Genomic DNA, 13,171 nt, shown 5'->3' with positions numbered 1-13,171 from the left:
CTGCTGGATAGCACCACTGACTCCCTTTATAAGCAGACCACACTCACTTCCTGGTTGCCAGTTCAAAGTGCCCTGTGCACAAAAAGGAGCACACCTGAGATACTTCTGAGACATGAATTGAATTGGAAAAAAAAATAGTCTTCCTTTTTGAGACAGATTCATTGAAATCCGTGGATGAAAGCAACTGGCAAATTTGTGGTGGATTGGAATTCCTGCAAAACTTTTGCACATCTCTAGTGAGCAGAATGCTTCTCTAGCACAGCTGTACACTATGTCAGGGAAGCCCGCCTCCCCCCCCGAGATTCTCTGTGGGGGCGCAGGATTTACAGGGGCCCTGCGTGGTTCCCGAAGGCATTTAAATTAAATGCTGGGGGAGCGGCGAAGGCCTCTGTAATCTTACTTACCTTGGCTCAGACGGCTTCTGGAAATGCATTGCCATGGAAACACGGCATCAATTGGTGTTGCGTTGCCATGACAACGTGACGTTGTGACGTTATAAGACCAGAGCCAAGGTAAGGAATGTGGTGGGGGGGGGGGGGGGGCGCGGGGGCGGGGGATGGTGAGAGAGCTGGCAGGGGGCGCAGGGGAAAAAGATTGCACACCCCTGCACTGTGTGATAAGCTACAGTATTTATGGACACTCAACATGTGTGTGTATGTTTAAGGAATGTGAATTTATGCTTGTACATCGCATTTTGTATAGTAAATACTTTTTTTCTGACTGATATTCAATTTTTTCTTTACAGTACACACTAAATATTTTTTTTTGCGTATTGTTGTCCACTTTTTTACTTATATGTGGTGTTTACAGTTTTAATAAGTAAGAATATATTGTACTTTATTTTAAGTTCATATGTACTATAAAAAAAAGTTTCTGTTTAAAACATACCTGTTTTTTTCCCATCTATTAAAATAATATATATCAAAAACTAAGGTCTCCAAGAACGATAACCAATTTTGTTCTAAAAGCAATACTACAATATATATTTTATCTATATTTCTAATATGGGTCATGTATGTTATGGAGTAAAAAAATGCTGTGTCAGATGCCATGTTGCAATATCAACGATGTGTGAGAAAAGTAACAAATGACAACATATCTTTATAACAAATCCTACAAATGATCACAAATATTTTTTTTACAACAAAATGATACATAGATTCAACAATTACTTTTATGGAAGAAAAATCTGATTAGAGAATGGAAAGATTGATGTTGTGTAATCGTTCTGGGCCCCTTTACTGCTACCTTGAGAAGTAAAAGGGGTTAAATACCATTTTCACATTAAACCATTATTAATCATACATTGTCAACATTCTCCAGAATAAAAAGTCTGCCAGGCATATTCATTTTCCACTACAAAATATTAAGGGGGGGGGGGGGTGGGGGGGAAGAAGACAAAAGGTGAATTGTTAAGAGAAACCTGGTCACATGTGTGTTTAATAAGACAACACTGCTAGTACATGAATGAAGCCAAGAAGAAAATGAGCCCTGAGCAGCCCATGATGGCGGCTAATTTATCAACCTCATTAGGCGAGCTGGTATGGCTCCAGACGTTTGGGGACGTCAAGATAAAACAGGGGATTTGGCTGCCTTTACCTCTAAAGAGTAAGTCATAAACATGTAAGGCGCGTCTAGAGAAAGGTGGCGAAGAGAGGAGAAACCAGACAGGGATCGCCAGGGTAGGTCACGGGAAATGCCGGTTTCATTAATGAAGAAAATGAGTTAATTTTCTTCCAATTATGGCTAGAGGCAGCTTTTGACAGCTAAAAGGTTTCGTTAGTATAACTACACACATACAGAAGCATTGAGGCAGTACTAACAGGGTAAAGCCTTGGAACATTTCACACAAAAAAAAGACATTCTTTATTTTCTACTTGTTTAAAGAGAAGGAGTCAAGGGAGGGAGACTAAATACAATGGCAGCAGGAGGGGAGGGGTTAATGTAGAAGGTGAGGTTTAGAAAAACACACAAGAGGCTGTGGAGAACACAGCACAGGTAAAGAACAAACCCTGGAGTTGTATACATACAATAAGGTGATGTAAATCCAAAAGGCAACAAATGAAGAGCATGCACCTTTAATATGCAAAAGGCAGAATAGGGAGGGAGTCAGACTCACTGTCACCCAGTGGGGTCAGTTTCCACTTAGAGAAATAGAGCAGATTTTTAGCTCACATGGAAATTTGAGGTGTAGGTGAAACAGCAACTCCAGAGTATATTCAAGTTAATTAAGCTGTGGTACACAAATGTCACATCCTAATGAGCCAAGTCATTTGAAGGGCCCCCTCCCCCTTTCTTATTCCTCAAGATACCTGTGCTAGTAAATATGCTGAACATATGGATGTGACATCATCAAACCACCAGTGTCGTAGCAGACAAAGCAGCAAGTGAATTAAGGATTAGTACACACATTTTTAATACTGTCAGCGTGAAAATGAACAAAAACAAAAAACACCTTCCAAAGAAATTACATTAAATAACACCACATAGCACTTTGCAAAACAAAAATAAAGTGAATTGTAGATCAACAAAATGAAATCATCCGCAAAAGTGAAAAACAAAAAAAAGAAAAAACAAAATTACAACAAAAACATCAAGCTTTAATTCAATTTGTATTTTTTTTTATTTAGCAAAGTTACTCATTGTCTTTCTCTTCAAGATTAACGTCATCACTGTGTCAATGTACAGAGACAGACAAGGAGTATAAGCACACAAAAATGCGGTAATGGTAAACACCCATGCGTAACCTCTGCCACCATTGTTTTGAATTTATTATGATTTACTTGTCTGAGTGTGCAATGCTTCCAGCTTTGTCCCTACGATCACACAACCAATATACATAATGTTTCATAGCTACCGTGCCACTGAAGCACGAAAAAAAACTGTGGAAACATGGCATCTTCCAAGAGCTTGGGAAACAAGAGTGATAACGGGTAACTTCTTGAAATTAACAAACAAGACTAAGGTTTAGGTATGTTTTTAAGTCTTTAAATTTTTTGTTCCTCTAGAAGCTGGTGTTAATGCCATGCTTTGAAACGGAGTAGTGCAATTCGTTTGGAAAGGAGGTACACAAGTATGGAACCACACAGAAGAGATGCCGTTAGAATCCATTAAATTATACTCTGATCTTAGACTTGTGGCATAAACAACAGCAACTCGTGCCCCTTTTGGGGAAAAACGCATGGAATGCTAGGCAGGTGTTTTTATTCCTCTTTTGTAAATGTTGTTCCTGTAAATGCTTTGTTCATTTATCATGCCTGTCCTTAATATCCATGAAAAGCAGAAGGCACAACATGAGATCTATTTGCTCAAATGACGAGAGAAAAATATCAAGATAATGTTAAAATTAGTTCTTTGAATGGTTTAGATGAGATAATGGTTTGGTTAAGCAAGGCTTTTTCTTTTTGAATAGGTCAGAGATCACACAGAGAATCGGTTCCATGTTGTCTACCAAAGTCCATTTACTTAATACATAAGGCATTCCAATATCCATTGTGGATTAACCAGATTTTTGGACTCAACTTTAATCATTAAAACCCTACATTGTGAATGATGCTATTTGCTACAGCCAATGAATGAAAAGATAAGAAATCAACAGCCATGGGTCGATGACTCCCTGTTAATGGTCAATGACTTCCATCTCTGCCTCTGTAATTCATTGTATAACAAATTACACTACTAATTCACTTTTCTTAATGTCCCTTATGATGCCGTGTTAAAGGAAAAAGGGTCTCAAATGCAGACGTCCATGACCCAAAACTGGAAGTAGTCACTAGAAATAGGTAGTCATGGTCTCTTTTGGGGTTCCAGAGAAACGACTTAATTTAAATTAGTTTACATTTAGAAAAATAAGTTAGTTTAACATGACTACAATTTTGACCACATTGCATCCAGATTTACCTCCTAGTAAATATTAAGATTGAGCGTTAGAGGGAATTTTGAATGAAAATGATGACCACTTATACAAATAAATAATGATTTTGTTTTTGAAATTCCCTTGGTTTGCACACAAAAAGCACGCTTCCTAGGAGACAGATTGTTTAATAACGTAGAATACTAAATCTATGCCTTAAGAAGAACTGAAGTGGCATTGCTTGCGACTTTTTTACTAGAAGAAATCAGTGAATATATACTCGTTAACTTGTTAAGATATATGTAGTGCTTCTAAATCAAATGGTTTAATAAGAAGAAGGTAACAATAGAATACATAAAAACCCTTTGGCATTCTTGCATGTTTTTGTTCTGTGTGGTTCCATTAATTAATAGCAATAATAAAAAAAGAGTTTAGCTTGAATTTATAAAGATATATGTTGTGTTTATACATATATTTTCAATTTAGGGACTTCGCCATTTTAACATCTTGCCCTGATCCAGCTGAAAGCACACACACCGAGGAGGATATGTATCAAAATGATGCAATAGGTTTCAAAACACGGAGCAAATATTTGCTTATGCGTCAATTTGCGCCAGTGATCTATGTACGAATCTTTCTAATCTGGTTTCTTGCATCTGCTGCATCTCATTATAATATTGCTCTTATTCCCGCCTCCCCTAACTCCTATATCTACTCACCAAAAATGGTCATAGAACAAGTAGAGCAATTCCATACTCTGCAATACAGGGCAGAAAATGGGGGAAACCCCCATGATACATTGGTGCAGAGTGACGCCGTGTTAAAATGATGCGCTTTGCACCAGCTTTGTAGCAATACTTCAGTTTGCGACACTTGATACATATCCCCTCTATATTGTTTTTAACTCCCTCCCCACATAACCTCTCAATGTATATCAAGAGTGTCTTTTTCCAAGGCCTTACCCTTTTTGTCTTGGTGATTATAGAAAGAGTCTGCCACATGTGGGTCTGTGTTCTCAGATGAGTCAAAGGAGTCCTTCCAATCCAGGATGCGCCCCCTATCATAACCCTCGTGCGCTGTAGAGTGGGAGGTAGTGCTGGGATCTAAAGAATTTGAGTGTCCTGTGTTAGCACAAGCATACTTAGAAATATAACAGCATTGAGACCATTACAACTTGTATTTACATGCAAGTACCTGTGTATGAGTAAATGTTTTCTTTGCACCATCTAATGATGCTAAAACCAAGATGGCAGCTAGCTTTTTGTTTTGTTTTTGGCTTGGATGTAGTAAATACCTATTACCTGCTATAGGACTCGGGCTTCTCCAGTAGTCTCCTTTAAACTGTACAAAAGCTTCAAGTATAATGTGTATTTTTTCCCCTACTATTGAAGATAGCATTATTGTCTCAGTTTTTTTTTTGACACCTTAGTCAAGAAATCAGATGTCTGGCAATGAACGACGCATAACATTTGTTTGGGGGGGAGAAGTATGGTGTTATAGGCAGCACTCCAAATATTAAAACTAGAGAGAAAGTAAGTTAGGTGCACGGAAACAAGGGGAAGGACCCGAACCCCTCCCAAAACTAAAACAGGAAAAAAGTGGGTGTTTCCAGCACTCAATGAAAATAAATGAATGTCAAAAAAATATTCAACACTTGAAATATGTCAAAAAAATAAAGATTTATATTGTAACAAAACACTAGTATGAAATGTACACAGTGACAATTGCTACAAAATACATACATCTAGGGGAAAAAATCTACAAACAGATACATGCCTGAGGAAGGGGCATCCCGCCCCAAAACGTTGCCCCCTTTACTCCACCACATCAGCTCCTTTTTGCCCTTTTGGCACCCCCCCCCCCTCGTATGTTTTTCTTCCCTTGGTTTCTCCCTTCTCCACTCCCTTCCCTCTCCCACACGCCATAAGGCATATATCTGTTTGTAGATTTTTTCCCCCCTAGATGTATGTATTCTTGTAGCAATTGTCACTGTGTAAATTTCATTCTAGAGTTTCGTTACAATATAAATCTTTATTTTTTGACAAATTTCAAGTGTTGAATATTATTTTGACATTCATTTATTTTCATTGAGCGCTGGGAAAACAATATTTTTGGGAGAACACAAAAGAATACAATTACCAATTAGGATTCAAATGTCTGTGTTTAACACATTTAACTTTCAATTCCAGGAACACTGGGGGAGGAATGATTGTATTTATTGGTGAATATAACCCATCCAGCCGTGAATCATGTGTGCTGCAAGGAATGTGAAATTGGATGACTGATCTCATTACTATTTTTGTGTTTTTTCCATTGGTTATTTAAAAAAATATATATATATACTGTATATATATATATACATATATATATATATATATATATATATACATACATACATACATACATATATATATATATATATATATATATATATATATATATATATATATATATATATATATACACACACACACACACATACACAAAGATATATACATATATATATATATATATACACACACACACACACACCTATTTATTTAAAAAAACAAAACATTGTAATAAACAGTCAACCATTACAATTGAAACATGGTTGGAGAAAATAACTTTTGAAGAACTTTGAAACAAAAATGTGTGGTAAACCCTTTCACAGGTGTGTTGAAGGCCGGTAAGCTTCTTTATTATACTCTTTAATATACTCTGAGGACAATTATCAGACTTCATAAACATAATAAATGACAAACTCTAATTGGAATAAAGCATGCACTACTTATTCAAAATCATTTAAAATCAGTTGCTATGCTACAAATAATAGTGCTTGAAGGTAGACAAGAAAAAAAGCAGCTACATTAATGGAAGATACACATAAGGGACCTGACTTTACATGGTGTAACTGTTATATATAATGCTATCCTGTTATAGTTGAGGAGTACAGGCCAGAAAGCACAAGGTGAACTTGCCATTCAAAGGTAAATACAAATATCACCTGTGAGCACAGTCACATGTCTCAGACAGGTCTGCAACTGTGCTTTCCCCCATTATCTCTTAGCACACAATGCTTCCACTGCAGCCAGGGATTCTGGGAAATGACATGCAAATGAGCACGCATAGTCTCAGCTTGTACTTCGTGTCCATTTCAAAAGTAAACACTTTCATTGCCAGAAATGTCAGCACTAAATTCAAAAGCCTCTCTGGCACCAGAGAGCGTTAGAGAGCGTTCATCTACACCACATAGTCTTCATAACCTACACCACATAGTCTTCATAACCTACACCACATAGTCTTCATTTGCACTTCCACCTTGTACTCTTTATTGGACTGAAAGCTCTCAACTCTACCAATGCCCCTGATCTTTTTGGCTCCCTCTCCTATCTCATTCCAACATTCCCTAAATGTATTGTATCTGTGATGAATGCTTTGTTCTAAGGAGAACTATGTCCCTTTCTATTGCATCATTTACAGTGGCCTTGCATTTGTTAAAAAAAAAAAGCTGGACACTCTTCAGCTCCATACCAAATGTAATCTTCTTTTGTAATTGTTTACTTTATTCCCTTGAAGTGCTTGACATCTTCAGAAAATTGTCGTTTTCTGCACTGTTCCATTTTAACCATGTGTGTAATTGCATTGTCTATTCTGTTTATTAAAGTGCTTAACACTCTGAATCAAAATAAGATGTTGAGCATCCACAGTGTATCCTTCCTCCTAACATATTTTAAAACAAATGAATAAATCAATACATCCAGCATACAAGGCTGTTTGTGTTTTGTTCAGACTATTGTGCTTTCAGGCATCTGTCACTGATGTTCCAAGAGAAGTCAATAAAAAAAGGAGTCTCTACAATGAGACAAATGTATTTTTTTAGACAAACGCTACACTGTTTGACCTATTTATTGTCTTGTTGATTTTGCAGGTAACAAAGAAACACCCTTCCTTTCACCAACAAAGAGTCTTTGTCAAGGGAACTTAAAGACCAAGTAAACAGTATTTGCTTGAAACGGCAAGATCATTGTGGTAGCCGTGTAGACAACAATGGGACACCGCGTGTTGTTGAATGTGTACACAGCCATTTCTAAAGAACACAAGGAGAATGGTACTCCCCGCCCAGCTTCTTCTGGGAACATTGTTTGGTAATAGCAGAGACCCTCTTTTTACATGCCCGGGTTTACCCTTATTGTGAAATAATACAGAGTTGGGCTTAATTGAAACAAATAGCTGATTTCCCCCCGCCCCCCCCCCCCCCCCCCCCACCAGCAATTCAATTGGGAGTTATAAGACTCTTGTTCATGGCAACCAGAAAAAGCCATGCCGTGAGAGAAGAATGGGGCTGCTATGATAATAATATTAGACATTGTAATTGTTATTGTGATTATAAAGATCATTCACATCTCAGCTAAGCTTGTCTGGTGTGATTAGTATCATCATTTTGATAATAAAATCATCCTAAGTGGCAGAAACTTAATTGACTTTCAGTAAGTTTATTTATATCTTTGGTGATTATTGTGTACTATTTTTAACTTAACAGAGTTGTACAAACTAGATGTGCATGGGGCTATCATGGCTGCAAATGCAATGCGTTAACACCCATACAACATTTAGACAATGCCTAAATTACCTAGTAGTTACAATTAGTGCATCCTTATTCTGTCTACAGTACCTTACAGTACATGACAATAATGTTTTAATTGGTTTGTTAGCAATGTATTAAATTAGGTTATATGTGGCTGCTTTACTACTTTGACACTTATAGTAATAAAATACAACACATTGCTTATGAAAATTGTCCTTTTCATTATACAACTCGGGATAATAAAGCATTAGGTTAGCTACATTTTCACACAAACGCTCTCCAGGAAAATATGAATAATAAAGCTGTTTAAATTAGGTCTGTAAATGTGTTGTTGCCTTACTGTAAATAATAATAAAAAAAATGTTTAGTCTCAACATCCACAGCTTGAGATTGCATCATTTAAATGCCTTTCCTTTGAGACATTATCACTGCAACAAGAGAATGTCAAATCACATGCATCTTTCTGGGCTGTGTAAGTATATTTTTACATTAAAGTTGACATTCCGGAGACATTAAGACAATAGAAAACACAATATGAATAACATAGATTAATTTATATGAATGTAGTTTAGATAATGACATCTAGTCTAGGTGTACCACATACAAACCATGAATACCCAAGAGGTGAAGATGCTCTAGCTATTAGCAACTATAGCAACCTAATTAGGCAGAGATAGGGGGAAAAGGTGAGTAGAACAAAAAGAGAAAGAAATGTGGCTTTAGTTGAAATAAAAAGGTCCCACTCACAAAAATTGCCTTTTTTGCCATAATAAAAGTTTATGAAATTAGCAGTTTAATAACTTTGCTCAGAGATTTTTAAAACGTGCAATATGCCTTCACATGGCAAGAGTAAAACCATCAGAAACACTGCTACACTGTCTATATAAAGTACTCCAAAGCTATGTTTAAATGTAGCAATGCCAATTATTCACCTACACATTAAACTGAGAAAAGATGATATTTCTTCTGTTAATTTGTATGAAAATCCTGTCAGGCGAGCAATCTCCATTACACAAGTGCTATCAGATTAAAGGAACTAAATACATTATTAATGTGATATCAATTTATTAGGTTGTGGCATTAGATATTTGCCTCCAACAGACCCTATCCACAGCTATAAAAAAAGAAAGGATTTTTAATCTATCTGCGGTATTTCATGTTTAATCTCCCATGTGTTTATATCAGTGAAATAAGAAGCTACATCTGGGATTTTAAATATATATATATATATATATATATATATATATATATATATATATATATATATATTTATTTATTATAGCTACAAAACAATAATGCCAACACATGCAACTTTATGCATTTGCATTACAACCTCATTAATACTCCTCATACCACAAAATGTAATCAAACGTATTATTTTACTGCAAATTTTCATGGTAATGCATTTATCTATACTTTACTTAATATTTCTTTGTGCATTACTTCTTCAAACCTAATACATACCAATTGAATGTCAATGACTCATAAGCTTTGAACTACTACTGGAATGGCATCACTTCAGTAAAATTGCCATTGACTTAAATTAAAGTTTCACCATGTTGGGCAGTATCACAGCTTAATAAATAAGGCCAAGGATGACTAATACTCAATTAATGCAATCGAAATGTTTACAGCTAATATAATTTAGCACAGTGATCATGTGTCTGCGAAATAAAAACTGCAAATAAAACCTGCATAATCTTCATCAACAAAGGGTGCTTAATTCGTTTTGCTAAATGATGTTCTTATTTATGACTGAAACAAAGAAAATGTAAATTTTGTTCATAAAAATATTTTTTTTGCTACAACAAAGTATATAAAAATGGCATTTTTTGTAAATTAGGACCACAATGAAAGATGTGCAAAAAGATCTAATGCTACTAAGTGCTACTAAGACCGGTAGTTTTTTTTAAAGAAGTCTTTAAAAACGTATATAAACTGACCATACACTGTGTTGTAAAATTGCTCATGATCTGGAGGAGTAGTTGCAAAGTCTATGAAAGAAATAGTTGAGGGTAAAAAAAATTATTCGGTAAAAAAGCAACGTGAAGTATATAAAAGAAAGCAAAATAGAAGCCAACGCCAGGAAATGTGAGTGAACACGTGTTAAAAAGTACATGCTCCTTACCATTCAATGCCACAAAGGAGTCTGGGGAAAAAAAAAAGGAAAGAAAAATCATGTTATTTCTACAAGTTCCTTTTCTTCTCCTCTGAACTTCTGCGGTATGAAATATAACACCTTCCCCGTGGTCCGCCCAATTCCTGCTGTGCGTTTTTACCACATCAAAATCAACACTAAATATGCCCTCCACATTTTCCCTTTTGAAAACACGAGAGATTCCTTTTCATCTCAGACACACAATGACAGAATTCTTTCAGCTCGTTACTGCAAAGTGTCTTTGCTATTATTATTGTTGCAGGTAATGTTGACTCTGGGAATTTAGAACGCTTACTTCACCCAAGCTAAACACCGGGCTGATTTCTCTGCTTACTTTGGCAGTCGCCTAGGCCGTCTGTATTGCCATGCTCGACGTCCTGCTCGAATGGCACTCTGTGAAGGGAAAAAGTAACAGGGGATTACAAACTCCGGCACGCAGCCCTTGTGCAGCTGGTGCAAAGACATCAAAGCTTAATATGCAGAGTTTGGACAGAAATTACTGGAAGTCAGGAAGGAAGAATGCAACATTAAAAAAAAAAACACAAGATGAACGTAGAAGAAATGTTAGTGGGCCTGAAAATCTCCCTTTATAAACACAGATGCTTAGTAAACTATACAACACCACTTGTTTGTTTTCTCTTGGTAAATGAAAACAAACACACAATGCATTGTTACACTGTAAGCTACATTCTGCAAGTGTACTCAGCAATGAGTTACTGAGAATACAACTCATTTCACTGTGACGTTTTCTTTTTCATCCAATTTTGCCACGAGATTATTATTATTTTTTTTTAAGGAAATGGGTTTTTATTTTTTAATCAAGGCACCGGCTTCTGAAGTAGGAGAACTCATTTGAGACCGAGTGTCAGTTTTGTGTGATAACACGCAAGCTAACTTATCTCTCTGTGCCTTAAGGGCAGGTTTCAGTGGTAGCCTGTATTGTACAGCACTGTGCCTACTTTCAAGAACTATTTTAAAAAAAGCGTTAGTACAGTACATATTGTTGCTCAGGAATTCCTTTTGTCTAACGCAATTCAGTTCTTTTGTTTTTACCTTCTAAAAAATTAGCATACTGTGTGGCTCACATTGATTTCCCTTATATTTCCTCTAATGTGCACGAAATCCTGTCCATACTAAGACGTTTACTCAACATGTTGTGAAGCGGCTTCCCCGACCTGGCTACGATATAATGCCCCTTTATTTAAAGGTAGCTGAACTCTTCCCAAGCACAGGAAGCCACCTCACAGCATAACCCAAATAGAAGCCCGATATGTGCTATTCAGAATGGCACGTGTCCCCCAACCAGCCCCTCACACTTGGGTTACTGATCTGTGTTATGTCTTTGCAGGATAAACTGCAGATGCTGACTGCTGCCATTGGTAACATGGGATGTTTTTCAGATGTGTGAATGATACTTTTGGAAATATCAGCATACGTTAGTCAGATGTCTGCGCTTTATCCAGTACATTCTGCTTTTAATTTAGTCCCATAAATGAACACAGCATGGAAAAGGCTAACAGCTGACGGGGTGGCGTTTTTCTTGTTCTCAGTAAACAAACTTAAGTTCTACAACACATCACTTTATAGGGTGGAGGTTATGGTTTGTAATAATACTGAACATCATAACAAAAACAAACCCCAAATAATTATTTAGCCATGAAAGTCATTAAGCGTTCAATGGTTTATGATGTAACAGCCTGTTGTTATTACTATACGTACTCACGGCTGCTTTTCATTTATTAGGCAATCACTTTCTCTCATTAGCAGTTTTAAGACACCTCTGCCAATATCTTCCTCTACATTATATTGTATCAGGTTACAATTATTCTCTTTAATACAAACAAGCTCAAGTCATTCATTAGAAATGTGACATTACCTCTTACTCAACCCGCTGCGAAAAAATGGGTAAATAAATTCTAATAGCTTTGGCATATCATATTCTGGTAAAGCCTCAGAACGGTCGGCCCCAATACATCCGCATGTATATGTCATCTCACGTAGACTGCTGTAACCTGAATATTCCAGTATCTCTACTAATATATATATGATAATATATATCATATATTAGTAGAGATACTGGAAAGTTCAGATTGCAGCAGTCTAAGTTTGTGTGTGTATATGTATGTGAAATATATGTGTGTGTGTATGTGTATATATATTTATATTTATATATAAAAGCAGCAAGCACTGCAATGTAGATATCCAGAAAGGCCTGGTGCTAGTCCCATGAATAATGTAAAGAGTACGTTACTATCCAGCAGGGCAGCAGAACAGCAAAGAGAGACAGCACTCAGAGGTAAGTCAGCAAAATAATGTATTGAAACACACAAAAATCCAATTTTTTACCTTTGAGTGCTGTCTCTGCTGTCCTGCTAGATGGTAACTTAATATATATATATATATATATATATTTTTTTTTTTTTTTTGTATGTTTCAATATATTATTTTGCTGACTATATATATATATATATCCGGAAGAAGAGATATCAGTGTATCTCGAAAGCTCGCACAAATGAAAGCATTTCGTTAGCCACAGAACGGTGGTTGTAGGTTTCCAAGTTAACCACCTCCCCCCCCCCCCCCCCCCCCCACC

The 13,171-nt window shown here is 36.4% G+C and overlaps 1 protein-coding gene across 4 annotated transcripts in view; it reads right to left on the bottom strand.

Annotated features, from left to right (window-relative positions):
* The window catches only part of SEMA6A (semaphorin 6A), a 131,564-nt gene that overhangs the window by 21,251 nt on the left and 97,142 nt on the right, over positions 1 to 13,171 (bottom strand). Inside the window, exons 16-19 of one of the 4 annotated variants that reach the window (XM_075601180.1) lie at positions 10,913 to 10,971; positions 10,549 to 10,569; positions 10,364 to 10,414; positions 4,816 to 4,956 (exon numbers count right to left, since the gene is read on the bottom strand). In XM_075601180.1, coding sequence (XP_075457295.1) covers positions 4,816 to 4,956; positions 10,364 to 10,414; positions 10,549 to 10,569; positions 10,913 to 10,971 — 272 coding nt within the window. The remainder of the gene's footprint in view (positions 1 to 4,815; positions 4,957 to 10,363; positions 10,415 to 10,548; positions 10,570 to 10,912; positions 10,972 to 13,171) is intronic. The other 3 variants (XM_075601196.1, XM_075601187.1, XM_075601204.1) reach the window with 3 other exon arrangements.

The sequence above is a fragment of the Ascaphus truei genome, chromosome 1, assembly GCF_040206685.1.
Source record: "Ascaphus truei isolate aAscTru1 chromosome 1, aAscTru1.hap1, whole genome shotgun sequence".
NCBI classification, from domain to species: domain Eukaryota; kingdom Metazoa; phylum Chordata; class Amphibia; order Anura; family Ascaphidae; genus Ascaphus; species Ascaphus truei.
Note: the sequence above shows the minus strand (reverse complement) of the source record. Positions and strands in the feature narration are given on the sequence as shown.